The sequence below is a fragment of the Mustela erminea genome, chromosome 1, assembly GCF_009829155.1.
Source record: "Mustela erminea isolate mMusErm1 chromosome 1, mMusErm1.Pri, whole genome shotgun sequence".
NCBI classification, from domain to species: Eukaryota; Metazoa; Chordata; class Mammalia; order Carnivora; family Mustelidae; genus Mustela; species Mustela erminea.
The window spans coordinates 57133403-57152037 of NC_045614.1; the positions used below are offsets into that span (position 1 = coordinate 57133403).

Consider the following 18635-nt stretch of genomic DNA (forward strand, 5'->3'; position numbering starts at 1 on the left):
TCACGGGCTGAGGGAGACTGGGACGAGGCCAGTGAGGCTGGCGGAGGCGGGTTCAAAACCAGACAGAGTGCAGTGTTGGCTCAAGCCCCCACCCACCTGGGATCTTGGGGGCCAGGCCCCCTGGACAGACTCCCTCCCCAGCAGACCGATTCTGGCCTCCCCTCTTCGGTTTACCCGATTCTCTGAGGTTGAGCCAGGAACACAAGGCCTGGGCTAGAGATGCCCCATGTCTACCCCGTCTCCAGTCACACCTGACCTTGCCAGACACTGGTGCCCTGGCCTGTCCTCAGAGGGACGAATCGCCCAATGGTGACAGGCTCCCACCGGAGCGGCCTCAGAGCTCCGCAGGCGGCCAATCTCAGCGTGGTTAATTGCAAGATGTTTTATTGGCTCCGGCGGTTTCCTTCCTCGTCAAGACAGTCCCGGCATCTGTTTGGAATGGTTAATAAGGGAAGTGATGCATTTTTAATCACTGCAGCCTTCTCTGCAATTCACAGCCTGTCTCTCGCAGCGCTTGCTGGGTGCTGAGATAACACAGAGAGCCAGCCTTCCTCACATTCGCTCTCATTATCCAATCAGAGAGAAATGCCCGCCTGCGCCCAGTTGTCCCCCAGAGGCCTGCAGGCACCTTCCAGGTCCCTCAGTCCCCCATCCTGGGCCAAATCCAGGCGCTGACCATCCCCAGGGCTGCTGGGTGATCAGGCTGCCCTGGCGAAGCTCCCTGAGACTGGGCAGGCCCTGCAGACTGGAGGGGCCCACCAGTGGGGTTCTCGAAGCCTTTTCTGATACCTCCTCCTGTCACAGGGCCCAGTCACCCTCTGAGGAGCTGCTTGGGTAGAACCCCTTACCTGCAAGTGGGGCAGTGTGACTTGGGGCAAATGACTTAAACTGTCTGAACCTCAGTTTCTTTTTGGTAAAATGGGACCAATAATTCCAGCTTGGCAGGGTAGCCCTCAGGATTCAATGAGGTAATAAAGCACGTGGTGCTTCTGTTGCCTAAAATATCATTCTCATCCCCTTCCTTCCCTGGATTCTCACTGCACAGGGATAGGCTCTGGGACACGCTGAGACTTAAGAAACATGGATATCTGGGAAGGGGAAGGAAGCCAGGCTGGGGTTGGGAAATGTGTTAATCCAGGAGCCTTTGGGCTCCAAAGGACAGAAACTCCAATCATAAGAGACATGAGTGGTTACAATCAGGGCACAGCCCAGGGGCCTGCTTCAGTGTGGCTGAATCCGGGGGCTCCTCTACTCTGGCTACCATCTCCTGCTGCCCTCCCCCAGGTCCTGTTCCCACGTGGGGGCTTTGGGGTCACGGCCATTCCTGACACCCTCTCCATGACCCAGGGGAGGCCATGTGCCAACAGGCCAGCCATTGTCACTTGGCTCCCCATGGAGCTGGGCTGACAGGGTCACCCCCACCTGGTCCACGGCCCTGGGAGTGTAGAGGCGGATTCGCATGTGCGTGTTTGTGGGCAAGAGGCCGTAAACTGAGGCTACAGGCAGCCCACTGAGTACGTTTGGAGCCAGAAGGCGACATGGGCCAAGCTGGCGACCTCAGCTCGGGCGTGGGCAAAGGCTCAGGGCTACCAAACCGCAGAGAGGCATCAGGGAGGCTGGCCTTCACCCAGGCAGCCGAGCCTGAGCGCCAGGGGCTGTGCGGATGGGAGGACAGGGTCTGCAGCCAGGTGTGGCTGCACAAGTCTCCAGGACTCCCCAGTGCTCAGGACCAGCCGACCTGCCACCACAGGCTGCCATACCTCCCACTTTCTTAGCCAGCCGTGGCTTATAAACAAGAGCCATTTTTCTTAGCATTTCATCTTTTCTCTTTTCCCCAGTAGCATATATTAAACAACAGCAAGATTTTTTTTCTAAAGCTTCCCAGGGCATGGTGTGTTTCCCCCAAAATCCTGTTTCAGATGGCCCTCACCTCCTTTTCACCAGCCCCTCAGGCAAGGAAATCCTGTCTGTGCTTTGCCTCCCAGGGGAGGAGCAGTATAGGGAAGAGGCCAAGTGAGGGCTACAGAGGCAGGCATGCCCCACTTCTGTAAAACGGGCCATTCCTGAGCCCCCCACCAAGGCCAGGGTGAGGACTCATGGGGGTGACTGCAGACAGCACGCAGAGGTTGTCAGGTTCTTGAGAAAAATCATTTAGCAAGGGCGAGGGCCTCGGATGGCCTGGGCTGCTGCCGTGGGCATGAACACCCTACCTTTGTCCCCAGCACTTCCCAGTGTATGGAGCAGTCAGTGAGAGCTACGTGTGCAGCTCAGAACCACCCCAGAGACAGAGCACGGCTGGAGGCCCTTCCATAGAGGAGAAGCTTGAGGCCCTGGGAGGCACGCAGTTCATCTCAGGGTCCCTGTGGGCTAAAGGGATGGTCCAGGCATGGGTCCTGGGCTCAGCTCATGTGTTCCCTGGATCAAGTCTGGGTTCTCCGGGTACCCTCCCTCCTGTTCTCCGGGCTGCTGCTTCCTCCCGGAGGCTAGGGCTGAGGGTCTGCCAACCCCAGAGCCCCCCGAGCAGTGTGAGGCTCCTCTCCTGGACACACAGGGCACCTCCCCCTCCAGCAGGCTTCCCAGACTAGGCTGTGCATGTGGCTTTGTCTCCGTCCAGTGCTTATTCCTCAGACACGCGCTGAGCCTGTCATCAGGCTTCAGACAGAGGTCCCTGCCACGCACCCCCAAGTCCAGAGAAGGACATGTGTCCAGAGAGGGCAGGGCTCTCCCGAGGGTCACCCAGCGCATCAGTGGAAAGCCAGGGTGTGGACTCCAGGTTGGGGACGGCAGTGCTGCTCACCCCCTCTCCTAGGGCCACGTCTGGCTCCCTGATATTGAAAACACGGGCTGGGCCCTCAGGAGCCTTCCTGCCTACCCAGGCCTTGCTCCCTGGCCCCAGCCACGGCCCCTCCATTTTGGGCCCTGCAACTATCTCTGTACTGACTGAGGGAACAGAGACCTTGGGGTGCTGTGCCATGGAGATGACACTGAGGCAGGCCTTAGGGACAGGTCAGAGCCCGGCGCAGAGCAGCCCTCAGTGTTTGCCAGGTAAGAGAGGGACAGCCTGTCTCCTTCAGCCTGAAGTTTGTTTTCTGTTTCTCTCTCTTTCATCCAGAAAGCACTGTCCAGGGGGCGCCCCCCTGCCAGGCCTGGGCTGGGTGGGGCAGGCGTGATGGAAAAAGCCAGAGGTGGTCCAGTGGGGAGGCCAAGGGCTTGACAGAGCAGAGTGCCCACTGAGGGTCGGCCTAAGGCTGGGTGACAGGAAGGGAGGGGAAGACATCAAAGGTGTCACAGGCTACATTATCCAGGATCTGGCTTGGGGTCTGGGTGGATGGCAGTGCTGTCACCAAGATGGGCCCCCCTGTGGGGCAGCCAGGGAGGAGCTGGGGGAGCACCTAGCTGAGTGTTGAATAGGTTGGAGTTGGGGGAAGTCAGAGGCTGGGACAGACCACCAGTGGGGACGCTGTCTCTCCGTCTACCCCTCGGCTCCCCACCCCAGGGGTCTGCCCTGCCCAGCCGGCCAAGGACAAAGTCTGCCTGCTACTACTACCTCCACCAGCCTGCCCCGCAGGCCAAGGATGCCCAAGGCCTGCCTGGGCTATAGCCACCTGCCTAGAGAATGCTCTGTGTCCTGAGCAGAGACCAGACTGTGGGGAGTAGAGCATGCTGGGAGGGCGTCTTGCCACCCCTGAAATAGCAGCCCCCACACTGTGGCCTTCACCTTGAACTTCTTTACTCTCCAGCTCCTCCCTCTTTGAACGGAGTGTGTAGGTCGTGTAGGTCGGAGCTCCCCTTTTATCCAGAGACCACCACACCCCTGGATCCAAGGCCTGGGAGTGACCAAGAGCTCTGCCAGCCGACACTCCCACCCCTGAAGGCTTCAGGGTCTTCTGCCCTTGAGCTATCCCCCATACGGAGCTGGGATCTGCCTCCTGCTGCTGCCCGCTGGGGTCCCTTGTCAGTTGTGCAGATCTGACCCTTTCTCTCCTGCCCCACCCCCTCTCCAGTCTAGTCTGCCCTGAAGTCAAGAACAGCACCGCAGTGCCCTATCTTCCTGTGTGACTGGGGCCAAGCCCCTTCCCCTCTCTGCACCCAGCTGGCTGTTCTGCAAGGTGGGGGTGATCATAGAACCTGCTCCCAGGCTGGTCGGAAGGGCAGAAGCCACATGCCCAGTGCTCAGCACACAACAGGCCCTCAGCATGTAGTGGCTTCATGGTTACTGGCTCCTCTGAGCCTCGGTTTCTCGTGAGGTTTACAATAAAGCACCTAGCCCAGGGCCTGGCCTGCAGTGGGTTCTGCAAATGTTCTTTGTTGTTTTTAGCTTTCATTTAACTGGACTGAATCAACACATCCAGTCTGCAGGGGCAAATCTCCATGAAAAGAGCTTGCAAGGGGAACCTGAGTGATTCATCCCTCCCGGGTCCTGGTTCCCCGCTTTCAGTTGAAGGGAGCCTGGTGGCAGAGTGGCCTTTAATGTGGTTGTGGAGTGTGGCCACAAAGGTGGAAGGAGCAGGGTCACCCCCCCTTGACTTGCTCACCATGTGACCCTATGCTTGGTGGCCTGAGCCCCGCCCCACCCCCCACGGTACTCCCAGCTTTGTGCTTCGGGCTCGTACGTATGCAATCGCGTGTGTGTGCACACTGTTTTGTGCGTGCCTGTGTGCGTGTGCGCATGCTCACGTGATGGTCAAGGTGTGGGTCTGAGAGCACATCCGTGAGTCGAGGTGCTGTTAGTGGGCCCCACGTAGGATGCGGAAGGGGACACAGTGCCCACTGAGGTCCATGGCCTCCAGGAGGAGTGCCCCGTGCCCACCGCACTGCTCCAGGGTCAGGGGCTTGGGTTAGGGAGGGCCCCCCAGCATTCCCCGACCACAGAAGAGAGATGCCCTTCACCACTACACCTAGACATATGTCTCCTTCACCCGGCTTAGTCTTCAGTCTGACAGGGCTCAGGGGGTATATCGTTCGGGGAAAAGCAAGGGCAGTGTGTCCAGGAGAGGACCTCTCTGTGAGGAGCAAGTACATAAGTAATATATATAGCTATGCATGTATGCATCTGGGTGTATTCATATACAGTCATTCTAGAAGAATACCCAAGAAACTGCTGACCGGGACTCCCTGGGAGTGTGGGGGGGGTGGCCTTGGTGGGCGCAGGGCAGTGGGGAGGCACACTTTAAACTCTATCTTTTTTATTTATGTTTGAACCAGGAGAATGTGTTCACTATTTAAAAGTTAAATTTTTTTAATGTGCAAGTTGCTGAGTTTGGGGTGAGTCAGCTTGTTTTCTGGCTATCCAAAGCCACCCCTGCCCCGGTCCCCGCCTATCCCCAGCCCTACAAGTGAAAGATAACCTCCAAGAACACGTGGCTCAGCAAATCTTCCACTTTAAGGTTGTGCAGGGTCAGAAAGTTCTCCCGGTTGGGGGTCAGCTGTCTGGAATGACTGCATGATGGGGACCATGGAGAACATGGTGGGGAACAGAGCCCTGATGACCCAGGTCAGGGTCTGGGGTGGGGGGTTGCTTACCAGCCAAGAGGCCTCAGGACTTGGGCAGGTGTGAGCCCCTCTGAGCCTCAGTTTCCTCATCTATAAGATGGGGATAAGAAACTCCAGCCACCCACAGGCTTGAGGATTAAATGAGACCCAGTCAGCACCTATCTGAAGAGCCTGGCACCAGACAGGGGTGAGGCTGAAAACCCAGGAAGGACCCTCCAGAAAGGCCAAGGGGACCCAGTGGGTTTGCTGGAAGCTGCGTCTCTCCTGGAGATGGGCAGGGCAAGGAGTCCCAGTTGGGAGGGACTGCAACACACTGTCCCCTTCTCCCAGCCTCTATTGGACTAAAACGTCCTGAGCTCCCTGCCCATCAGCAAATTGGGCCTAGGATTGACAGGACGTGGCAGTCCCAGATGCAGTGCCAAAGGCCCTGGGGCACAGGCATGGCCAGCTTCTGAGCCACATGTGGAGGCCTCAGTCCACTCCCCCAGCCAGGAAAGACTCTGAACGTGCCCTCTCCTGCTGCCCTGTCCTGTAGACACCTTCTGCTGGTGTCTCTGCCTTAAAAAGAGAATACCTGGTGGGATCTTTTGGGTGGCATCTTTTCAGCTGAGATGCTGGAGTGGTGGGGTTGAGGGTCTCAGTGGGCCTCCCTCTCCAAACCAAGATTTATTCCTGCAGCAGATGCCTGGCCTGTCCCCGCAAAAAGAGAACCCTTGCCTTGAACATGCTCCCCTGGTTCCCATTTCAGGCCTTCCCCTTGCTTATTCCTTACACAGAGCCCCACCTTTCTAAGCCAGTGTTCAGTCGTCACTCAGACCTAGGCTCAGCGGTCAGTTCTTCCCAGGGGCTTTTCTTGGCTAGTGTCTCATACACCTGCTTCTACTTTCTGTCCTGGTCCAAGTGACCTTGTTGGTGTACACACTTACCTACTTCTCTTGTCTGTCCCCTTCCTCTACTCAGACAGTGATGTGTCTGTCTTGCTCACTCTGTATCACCCTGTACTCTGAAGAATGCCTCTGATGACGTCTGGAAGCCTCTGTTTTCTCATCTGTGAAGTGGGGATATGAACATCTCGAGTTGCAGGCTGGTTGTGGGGTGATAGGAGTCAGTACAAAGCTCTTAGAGTGCCTGGCCCAAAGTGGGGGCTGTGTAGTTAGTAGGTGGGATGCATGAATCACTGTCCCAGAGTGGCCTGAGACACACCCCCCTGCAAAGTTAAGAACCACGTCTTTAGACAAACCCTCTTATGGTGCAGCTGGGGAAACTGAGGCTTAGAGAGACTAGGTGCACTCCTGGTTTCACCCAGGGCCCCTGCGTGGTCGCCCTGATCTCTCTCTCCACACCTCTGTCCAAGGAGGGGGTGGTTGCACAGAGACAATTTCCCGCCCACCCACTCCCCCCTCCCACCCGCCAGCAGGGAGTTTTCCAGACCCAGGCTGAGTTTCTGGGCAGAGCTGCCTGGCAAGATAGAGGGGCATGGAGGCCAACCTGGGGACAATCGTCTCACTGTGCCGCTGGGTGGTGGGGCCTCAGGCTGCTGGGCAGGGCCGTCTGGGGCCCAGAGCCAGGACAGGAAGGCCGAGGCTGGGTGGGCAGGAGCCCTCTGTGGGCTTTCCAGGGGCAGGTCCCAGGAGGGGTGTAGGGGACTGGGCAGGACCGCCAGGGCATGGCCAGCATGGCAACACCTCACATCTGTCTGGTTTACAAAGCGCCTCCTGTCTGTCCACTCCTGGAGCCTCACTCTGGCCTCTGAGGCAGGCAGATCATAGATGAGGAAGCAGAGGCTGAGGCAGCGTCCCTTAACTCATAAGACCAGAACTGGGAGCCCCAGCAGGTCTGTGAGCACCACTGTGTGACTTTGGGCAAAAAGCCTCACCCTTCAGGGATAAGGGGATGAGACAACAGGGCAGCCTGGCCCAGGGGAGAGGCCTCCTGGGTTCATGTCCCAGGACCACTGCATACCTTCTCTGTGTCTCTGCCTCCGCAGCCCCAGAGGGGAGGGATGACAGCACCCTGGCCCTGGTCCTGAGGGGCTTTCTCCCTGGCCACCAGCAGAGCTGTCAGGAGCCCAGACCCGGCCTGCCATTGCTCACGCAGTGCCCGTGGCGTGTGTCACAACAGATTCATGTAGACAGGGCACGGGGTAGGCGTGGAGCAGAATGGCGCCCAGTACTTCCTCCCTCAACCTTGTCTCTGCCCCAGACAGAAACACTTTGGAGGTCCTGAGAATGGCCAAGCACTCGCCATCCCCAATGCTGTAGGAGAGTGCTGGTCCAGCCTCTTGGGTCAGCATCCGCGTGTACCCAGAGACACAAAAACATTCCCACCCCGTGACCCAGAAATTCCAGGCATGGGTCCTAGAGGAACGTCCCAGCCCATGCACAGAGGCAGTATTGATGGGATGGTCCCTCAGCCTTGTTTACCAGGAGAGGAGAGAGGAGCCCAAGCCCAGCACCCACCTGGGGAGGCGGGGAACCCACAAGGGTTCCAGGCAGCTTTCCAAGGGGTGACGTGCAGGAATATTTGAGACCTAAAAACACACCCGAGAGAAGTGTGGAGCGAAGGGGTAGGGTGGGAGTATTTTATAGAACAGACTGTTTTTTGTGTAGCCAAAAAATATATATATGCCTAGTCACGGGGACGCACTTAGAGAAGGGCCCCGCCGGAAAATATTCTGAAATAGTTACACTGGTCAGTCTCTTGGAGAGCTGGGATGGTAGATGATTTTAGTTCCTTGTGCTCTGCTGTTATTCTTACCGTTGATGCAGTGACGCTGTATTGCTTATTTAATGACAGGGAGCGAGGGACAGTGTAACCGGGAAGGGTAAGGTCTCCCCCGTCCCTTTGTAGACGGACGTAAATTCCACAAATATGTCCCTTCCGGGGCCTGTGACAGTCCGAGCTGCCTGGCCTCAAGTTCCCTCCTGGGTCATGCCCTCACCCCACACATGGACCTGGCTACCCACTGCTTTCTACAGACAAGTCCACTCATAGAAGCGCCTGTGGCGTTTGCACCGACTCCCCAGAGTTCGGGGGTCCCAGGAGGGGTCCCTTCCCATGTCCTTTGTCTCTGCTGTTTGTGTTCACCCCATTCCTTCCCCATTCTCCCCAGGAGCAGACAGGGTTCCCCTTGGGCCTGAGACACAGGAGCTCAGAGCCACCCGTGGCAGCCCGGACCCCACCAGAGAGCCCTCCAAGTATCCCTTCCAGAAAGTCCAGGCTGCAGAATTCTTACAGCAGAGACCAGGTTCTTTTTAAACTTGCCAAGTTCAGATGGTGCTAGGGGATTAGCTCGTTGCTTATTAAACTCACCTGGGGAGCTTTTGATAAGGAAGGTGCACGTGAACAGAGGTTTCACAGAAGATACAGAGAAACTGGGGAAACAGTGGTCAATGTCGGTGGTTGAATGAAGTCAGTGAAATGCAAATTCAGACCACAGGGAGATCGCACTTCATAGCTCTGGGAGTGGCTAAGATCAAAAAAACCGTGGCAGCACACACTGCTGGCCAGGATATGGGGCAACTAGATCATGCCTAAGTCGCTGTGGGAGACATTAAAACAGTCTGGCCACTCTGGAAGACAGTTTGGCAGTTTCCCATTCAAAGCAAATGTACGCTCACCATACGACCCGCTGTTGCACTCTTGGCCATTTCTTCCAGAAAAATGAAGACTCATGTTCACAAAGAATCCGTATCAGAATGTTCGTAGTGGTTCTACTCATAAGGGCCCCCAAACCGGACACGACCCAGATGTCTGTTGGTGGGACAGCTGGGGTGCCTCCGTGCCATGGGGTACGCATTAGGTCCACAGCCACCCAAAGGAGGTAATGAGTTACTCAGCAACTCAGATGAACCCCCAGGGAGGAATTACATGGAGTGAAAAAAAAGCCCGTCTTAAAGAGTTACACGTTGTATGATTCCATTCATAGAGCATTCTTGATAAGACACATTTGCCAAGACGGTGAATGGATGGGTGGTTGTCAGCAGGGAGGGACTGGGGAGGAGAGGGTAGCCCAGAGCCTGGTGGGGGGACCCTTGTGGCTTTGATCACGGTAGAAGTTACACCAAGCTACATGTGTGTTAAAATTACACGGAGACACACATGCGTGCAAATGTACACACACACACACACACACACACACACACACACACACGTGTGCTTCTCTCACTGGCAAAGTCAGAATAACCATGGCGGATGGTACCTATGTCAGCCTCGATGGCGCCCTGTAGTTGTGCAAGATGTTATCACTGGTGGAGGTTGGGGAAGGGGTGCCTGGGACTTCCCAGTACACTGCATTTTACTACTTCCTGTGAATCTATGTTTATTTCCAAGCAAAGAATTTTTAAAAACAAAACAAAACACCCACCATGCAGGAACATAACCCCAGAGGTTATATGACTTAATTGGCCTGGCGTAGGGCCCAGGCATCAGTACCTCAGAATTCTTAAAAACGCCCTTCCCACTGTATAGCCTGGAATAGAAACACTGACCACTTCCTCATTCAGCAGAGGGAAACTGAGGCCAGAGAGGGGAAGGGGTTTTCCCGAGGCCACACAGCTGCTGTAGGGTGCCTGAAGGGACCTTCAGCTACAAAAGGCCCAAGCTCTGAGTTACTTCCTGCTGCTCCAGGCTACGGCTGAAATAAATAAAAATTTATTTTTTCACATAAATTTTTATTGAAATACAATATACAGTTGAATTGTCACAGACAGCACACTCATGTGATCAGCACCAAGGCCCCCAAACCCCGGATGTTCCAGCCCACCCCCCAAGAGCCCCCTCCTGGCCCTGCCAGCCATGGCCTGTCCCCCACAGTTGCCCTCTCCTGTTTTGTTCCAACACAGAGCAGTTTTTCCCGTTCCTAAACTTGGTATGAGGGCTGGGTACTGTTTAGGAGCTGTGCTAGAGAGGACTCGAGCAGCCGGTTTATTCGGAAGGAAAAGAAAGTGGCCTCCCCCAGGAACCCACTACAGTAAGGCTGGGGTTGGGGGTTCTGAGAAAGGACTGTCCCAGGGCAGTCACCTTGTCCAGACTGGCCGGAAGGGGCTGTTCTCTCCCCCGCACCCAAACTGGAGACAGGAGTCAGAGCTGGAGGTCTGCCTGGCTAATTGAGAGTCCTGTGTCCGAGCTTGGTCCAGGGTCCTCTGGGCAGGGAGAGGTAAAGCAGCTCAGTCCTCCAGTAAGACTAGAGGCATTGAAGAAATTTCCCCCCGCATATAAAATGAGAGTTTTGTATATGTGAATAAAACAAATGTCTATTAATATAGGATCAGTGCTAATGTAACATGTTGTTATTTTGCTGACTTACTATTGGTATTAAGCATTAATATAGTCTATTTTAATGTATGTTACATTATGTATATTATATACATATATGTATGTTACATAATATAAGGCATATTGAGTAATGTCCAAATCTTTCGAATCCTATCTATACTAGTGATAGCTGGCATTTATGGAATGCTAAGTACCTTAAATGTCTAAGCCAGCTGACTTCCCAAAACACTATAGTTGAGGATACCAAATGGAAGCACAGAGAGGTTCGTTGACTTGCCCTGGGTCACACAGCTAGTTTGTGGCAAAGGTAGGATTTGAACCCTGGCCCTCTTGGCTCTAGAACTCATGTTGGAACGTAGAAGGCCTAACATCTCAATATGCACTATGACATGCATGATAATAGCTGTGTCAATATCTCATAGGCATGCACTGGCACTTTCTGGTTTACAAAGTGCTTTTGCTTTTTCATCTCTCCCCTCATCCATGTGAGGTGGCACTGGGTGGAGTGGAACAAGGTGCCATGCCTTGTTTCAGAGGAGGGGGCCGAGTCTCAGCGTTTCTGTCACTACCAAGGTTGGAGCTGTGGTGTGAGCTCGGGTGGTTGGTTCCAAGTGCAGTTATACTCAGTCTCACTGTACCACCCTCACGGGCTCCCACAAGGACTGAAAGAGTTGGTATCTGGAGAGGGTTAACAGCAGTGCCTCCTAGCACAGAAGAGCTGCTCCATATAGAATCGCCATTATGAATGAAGAGGGAGAGGGGAAAGGAGGAAGGAAGGAAGCAAGCGATCTTCCTTGGAGGTCATGATCGGCAAAGAAGGCTGCATGGAGAAGTTGATACTTGAGCAGGGTTTTGTAGGGTGAATAGGAGTTTCCTGCATGATAAAGAGGCAGGGAACAGAATGGTTTCCCAGGGACAGGGCACCCCGAGCTGCACCTGCCTTGTGCCTCGTGAGGGTTATGCAAGGGTTAGATGAGGACGTATGTGGGAACAGCACCTAGCACCAGGTGGGCTCTCTGCCGCTGGCCGGGATACTGCCAGGTTCTCGTTATGTAGTCAGAGCAGGACCGGAGCTAGGGAGCCAAACCCCTTTGCTTGTGTGGGATGGTTCTGTGCCTGGGCACCTTGGCATCACTTTGCTGTGTCCCTGTCACATCGTATCTGTACTTCCTCTTGTGGCACCCTGCATCTGAGGGGTGCTGAACACTGGGGTTTCTTGTCTGGACTAGGGACTTCCTGAAGGCAGGAGCTCCTCACCACTCCCAATAGGGGGTCCTGCCGCTAGAGGGAAGTAAGCCCCTCCTGACCAGCCCCACCCTCTCTCCCCCTGGAAAAGCCATCGCCCACCCGAACAGGCACAGGACAGTGAAGAGTCTGGGACAGTGACTCGAGGGCATCCCGACACCGTCCCTTATGTCCTCTTTTCTTGTTGAGCTTTGGCAAGACCTCACTGACACAGAGTTGCTGAGCCCAAGGTGCATGGCCCTGGGGTGGGCTCTAGCTCCGGGGGGTGCGGGGAGGGAGATTGGCTCTAACCTTTACAGCTGGGGTGTGTCTAGTGTCATAGAAGCTGCTCCCAGGAGGGCAGGGACAGGCTGTGCTGGGGGGGACAAGCCACATCCCAAGGCCCCAAAGGCCTAGGACACTGGCGATGCCACCACACACAGCAGACAGAGGCTCGTGTTTCTCCATAGTCGTTTCAAATCCATTATTTGCTCCCATGAACAATTTACTTATCCCCCTTTTAGAAATGTGGAAACTGAGGCATGGAGGGGCATAAAGGGACTTGTAGCAAACCCATGGCAAGCGAGGTTAGAGTGGTGTCTGACCCCAGGGTGGGCTGGCTCTGGGCCCAGATCCAGAGCTGAATATCGAGTCTCTGGGCAGGGGCTCTGGACTCTGGGCATGGAGGTTGTGAGCCTGGCCTGTGGTCTACGAGGACTCTGACGGGAGGCCACTTTAGGGACAGAGCATGGTGGTCCCAGGCCAGACACACCTGAGTCTCAATCCCAGCCCAGTCCCAGTCGGAGAGCTGTTAGACCCTGCCCATGGTGCTTCGCCACTCCGAGCCTCAGTATCTTCAGTCATGATGAGGTTAAGAGGCTGCCTCACAGGCCACTCTGGGACCTCAGCTGGGGTTCCCTCTCCTCCTCTGACTCTACTCACCTGTACTCACTACCTCTTACCCACCATTTATAACAGGTGACAGGATTGACTAGTCTTAGTGACACCGGCCATGACCAGGAGGTACAAGGTCCTGCCTGGAAAAACAGGCAGTGAACAAACTTAACTCCTTTTCCCATGGGGCCCCGAAAGAAATAAAACTGAGCAATGGGATGAGAGCATGAGAGGCAGGGCTGCCCCTCCAGGAAGGCCCCTCTAAGCTGGAAAATGAGTGTCAAATGTGGCATGGAGGCTGAGCCTCCTAGGTAAAGGGAACACGTGCAAAGGTCCTGGGGCAGGAATGAGATTGGCATGTTATAGGAACAGCGAGGTAGCAGGATGGTCAGAAGTGGGGGTAGGGTGAGAGGAGGGTGAGGAGGCAGGTGTCAGCTCATTCATGGGCAGGAGTACCCCATGTGGCAGGCCCAGGTCCCTGTCAGGTCTCTGACTATAAGGAGCCTCAGACTGGGAGACTCCCTGTGGGATCTTGGGCCTTGGTTTCCCCGGTTAACAGGGAGCACCTGGACTCGATGTTGCCCAGGGTCCTTTGTAACTGAGCTCTCTGAACTGGCATGTGGGATAAAGACATGGCAACCTGTCACCGACCCGTCAGAGAGAAAGAAAGCACATGGTTTCTTGCATGTGGAGGCCAAACACGTTTCCCAGGGCTACTCACCTATCCCCAGGACTTGTCCTGGGACCACCCAGTGCAGCCTGAACTTGCATGGCCCCCAGGAGCATTGGTCCTGTGGGTATCATGGGTAACACTGTCTCACTTTTACCGCCTCAGGAGCTCCCTGGAGACCGGAAGCAGCCTGTCTACTGACCGCTACAGGTACTGTCGCTCCCTCCCCTCTGGGCCCGCTCTTCCCATCAGCACCAAGGGTGGGCCCAAGAGGCATCACGGGAAATTGGCCTCCCTGTTGAGCCTGAAACCTCCCCCGGGTACCGGAGGTACTGCTGTCATATGCTCTGAGATCCAGTCCAGCAAGGAATGGTCTCCTGAAGACTAGGGCTCAGCTAATGGCTCCTCTGAGATTCAAGGCTGCGGGGGAGTCCCCTCTGAGGGCCAGGCTGTGGCACCTGTTCCCATGGCAACGGGGCAACAGCCCAAGGGGGAAGCTGATGCTTTCTATTGGCATTCCGATGATAGTTGGTGGGACTGGGGGCGTTTGAGGTTTTTGTGTCTTGACATTTCCATAAGATGCCTTCAGAAAAAGACATTCTCTGACTTTACGTGGAAGCGTTGGAGACCGAGGTACAGAGCAGGGTCCCATGGATCGGAAGTCAGCCAATCTCTGCTCACAGGCGAGGGGCACAAAAGACAAGTCACAGGCCGGTGTCCTGGAGTGGTGTTGGCGTGCGGAGCCATGTCTGGTGTAGCCGTGTGAGTCAGGCAGGTGGGGCCTGGGCCTTGTTGACAAGAAATAGGCTGGTCCTTGTGGAGGGCGGGAGAGGAACCGTGGCCAGGAAGGGGGATACTTGGTGACGACCCACAAGTTTGGATGTGGCCCAACACGCAGAGTTGGCAGAGGTGAAGCAGAGGATCGGGCTGAGCTGAGTCCCACTGGGGAGATTGAAAGGGGGCCTATAAGATTGGGAGCCCCAGCACTGGAGACACGGCCGGCCCTGGGCCCCCAGTGCTGAGGACAAGAGCCATGGGTGCTCCGCTGGGATGGGCTGGTCCCAGCCTCAGGCTCCCCGAGGCTGTGAGAAGGGCAGAGGCGTGACCCTGTGGGTGCTGCTTCCTCCAGCTATTGTGGTGCTAGCAGCTCCCCACCCACCCACGAGGGTAGAGAGCCACTTACACATTCAGGTCATCCCCATGGCCACAGCTGCGTGTGATGCTGACGAGTGTGCACGTGTGACAAAACCCCACGGTACCCCACGTGTTCACCACCGCACAGAGCTAATACCAGCCCATTTTACAGAAGTGACTTGAGGATTCTCAGCCAGGGAGCAGAGCCCGAGTGTGACCCCAGATCCTACTGTGAACACCACCCGAGGCCACAGTATATGCTCCTTGCCCGCTTGGGCGTTCCTCCTCATGCCCACAGCCCCCGGGACAGCGCCGGCACCGTCACACACGCGGCATCCGGAACATTTGCACACTCGTTCCTCACGTGCTTGCTCCATCCCTCCTGCGCACGGGCTCACACCCCCGCCACAGCCACGCTCTGTTTTCACGTGCTCACAGCCGGACGCTGGCCCCGGGGGCAGAGGCTCACGAAACTCCTACAAAGCAGCTGAGCCACTGGTTTATCTGAAAGCCACCCCCGTTTCAGACAGCAGTGTGCCTCACCCCGCTTTACCCGCTCCACCAGCCCCATCAGCACTCTGCTCAGGGCCAGGCAGGGAAGGCTCTAGAATGAAGGGAGGGCTAACAGGGCTTCTGTCCCAGAGCATCAGGGGGTTGGGGAGGGGCAGTCACATGTCTCCTGCTCCCCTCAGGTTTGACACAGACCTGGCTCTCACCATACCAGTCAGGAGTTCATGGTCAGGGAATGGCCACAATAACCTCCACCCCTTGAGGCTGGTCACGTTTGACCTTGAAGCCAATGACCCGGTGCCTTCACAGTCCCAGAGGAACAAGCTAGGGACCCCTAGCAGACAGCAGGACCCCTCAGCTCTGCCCTTTCCCCCTCCTCCACCCAGCTCTTGTTTCCTGAGTACCTATGGGTGTCCAGTGCTTGCGATACTGTGGTGAGCAGTGTGGCTGCCTTAGCTGAGCTACTGTGTCAGGGGACAGGTGTCAAACAAAGGAATCTGGTTTTAAAATGTTGTGTCAGGTGGTGGTAAGTGCTGTGAAGAAAAATAAATCAGGGCAAAGGAGATAGAGAGTGATAGGTGGGTGGTCAGGAAAGGGCCATCTAACCAGAGACCAGAAGGGGAAGAGACCAGGTGGGGATGGCCAGTGCAAAGGTCCTGAGGTAGAACATGCTTGATCTATCTGAGGAACAGAAAAGAGACAGATGCTAATTGGGATCTGGCCCACCCCTTGATCTCACAGTCCCAATGCATCCTGACTGCTGACCCCCACGGCAGCCTTGGGACACAGGCCAAGCCAGGATCAATGTTCTCATTTCACAGATGAGGAAAACTGAGATGCAGAGACCAGAAGAATATTGGTGCCAGACCCAGGCCTCAGAGCCCCCACTACCAGCACCTGGCCTGGCCTCCATGCCCTTTCTGTGCGGCAGCATTGCAGGAGCCTCAGGGAAACCTGGCCCTTGGGCCCCAGTGGAGGAGGTGCCATTCTGCCCACCCATCCCATGGAGGTTCTGGAGGCCTCATTCACAGCTTGGGAATTCAGAAACAAAGGTCCCAGCCAGCAATCGCCTCCTTTCAAAGGCATAGCCGGCTTCCTCTGCCACATGCGTGAGAGGGAAGCTGATGTCCTGGTCGGGGGAGAGGGGAGGGGCGGGGCGGCACTTCATGAGGCCTGTGCTACCTCCGCAAACAGGCAGACAGGCTCCTCATCCTTGGCACATGGCCACCGTCACCCTCCTTCCCCATCGGCCCACCTCTCCCCAGCCCCCCAGAAAGTACGGGGCTTTCTGGATCCAGCTTGGGCCCAGACTAATGATGCTGGGTGTACCCTTGCCCCTGGCTGGGCCTCACACTCCCTGTCTGTACAAGAGGAGCCTTGGACTGAACCATCTCGAATGCCCTTCCAGTTCTAACTGTCCATGATGAGGTATTTCCAGGCGAGTTACTCTCCAGGGTGGGATTTCTCAGCTCCACCACTATTAACAGTTGGAGAGGGATCGTTCTTAATCGCAGGGTCCATTCTGTGCATCAGAGGACTTTGAGCACCATCTACGCACCACTCAATGCCAGTAGCACACCCCTCCCCAGTTGTGGCAACCCCAGATTTCTCCAGACATTGCCACGTGGCCTCTGGCTGGGAGGCAGGTGAGGCAAAAGCCCCACCCCCCCAGAAGTGCTATGTGTCCCAGTGCTTGCGAATGCCCTCCAGGCGAAGGTGACTCTGCTCTTTGGCTTTGTCAGAGCACAGGGCTGGGGATTGGGCTCCTGGTTCCACACCTGACCCCCGGAACCTGGCAGCCTAGCTCAGCACCAGCTCCCCTCTGAGGTTGCCATCTTCTGGAGGTCACCCCTCATGCATGGTCCAGAGTCTTTCCTGAGCCCCAGTTCCCTTATCCCGCAGCAGGGGAGGGCCACAGGACCATTGCCGTGTAAACAATGTTGAGCAAATCAGGGACCTGGAGTAGCAGAGGGGGGAGCGTGCTGTGTGTAGGGGGGCATGTCAGGTGCTAAGACCCATTCTGCGACCCAAGATCCGCCGATCCTTCCACAGATGAGGACAGAGTGCCCATGGTGGGCCCAGCGTGGGGCTGAGCTGGGAGATGGGTGGTGAAAAGAGAGGTAGGGACCCTGCCTGGGAGATGCCCGGGAGATGCTCCCACTGCAGCCGGCACAGGGCGGCAATTAACAAGGAAACAATTTGGATCACATCTGATGATGGCCCATCCAGGAGAGCAGATCACACAGGGCGCAGATGAAGGAGGCTCCGAGATGGAGATGATGGTTGATGGCTGATGAGCAACTTCCCCAGAGGAGGGGTTCCTTTGGGAGGGGCCCTGCATGGGAAGACCCGAAGGCTGTCATGGATTAGGAGATGTGAAGGGGAGCCTCAGAGAGCTCAGCGGGATCCAGTCTATGGGTCAGAAGTTTGGCCTTCATTCTGAGAGCGGCCTGGGGCCACATGAGGGTGTGGAGCAGAAGAATGACATTTTCAGGTCCCTGTGGCTGGTGTGCTGGGAATGACCCCTAGAGCGGTCAGAGCAGAAGCAGGACCACTGGCGGGGTGGGGAGAGAGGCCAGGCCCTGTGGTTCTGCTCCTGTCGCCTGTGACTGCCCGGTTCTGGGGCCAGAGAGCCACCCACTCTGCCTGTGACCCCCCTGTTCCTGCCCAACAGCCCCGGGCTGGCCCTGGCCCCTGAGCCCCCCTGCCCTTCTCGCTCCCGCCCTCCCTCGCTAGCGACAGGAGTCCCCTCCTGGCAGCCAATGAGCAGCTGTCATCGAGGTTCCATTTTAGATTTTATCAATGTGCCCCGTTGCCCAGGCAACGGCTCCGCCGGCCCTGTCAGTCTTTCTCTGCCTGCCTTTCAGAGGAAAGCTGCTCCCACCCACACCATGTGGCTAAGTGGTGAGTTCTCGCTCACACTGGCCGGACCGGGATTCCACCAAACGTAATTGATCTGGGTCTCAAGGTTGGCATTGGTCCGTCATTTTGCCCCTTCCTCGCCTCACGCCCGGGTCTTTAGGGCCAGAGCCACTCTGGGCCAGACAGGCCAGGGTGGGCGACTGCCTGGCCAGGTGTGGGTGAGGCCACCGAGTGTCCAGGGCCTGGTTGGAAGAAGGGGCTTGGAGCCGCCATCAGAGCCCCAGCATCTAGGCCCCCCAGGATGACGAGCCGGGGGCCCCTGCTACCGGGCACGGCCAGGGCTGCCTCGGTTTGCCCCTGGGACCCCCAGGGAAACCCCAAGAAGAACCAGCCGCCAGAGACAGCAGCAGTCTGAGACTGCCCCGGGTGAGCAGCGCCAACGAGTTGCTGGGCTTTGTGCGCGCTGCTCTTTGTATTGGAGGCGTGCGCTCTAGGAGCCGGCTGGGCAGGGCTGGGCCATGTGAGCGGGGGCTGCAGCGGGACCAGGGTGTGCCAGAGTGGCCAGGCCCCC

General features: G+C 56.5%; 1 protein-coding gene across 3 annotated transcripts in view; it reads left to right on the forward strand.

Moving 5' to 3' along the window:
- Positions 1-18635, forward strand: part of IQSEC1 (IQ motif and Sec7 domain ArfGEF 1) — a 373922-nt gene that overhangs the window by 216311 nt on the left and 138976 nt on the right. For 2 of the 3 annotated variants that reach the window (XM_032333102.1, XM_032332690.1), the window contains exon 3: positions 13724-13768. The exons of the other annotated variant lie outside the window; for it this stretch is intronic. In XM_032333102.1, the coding sequence (XP_032188993.1) occupies positions 13724-13768 (45 nt within the window). The remainder of the gene's footprint in view (positions 1-13723; positions 13769-18635) is intronic. 3 annotated transcript variants of the gene reach the window in all.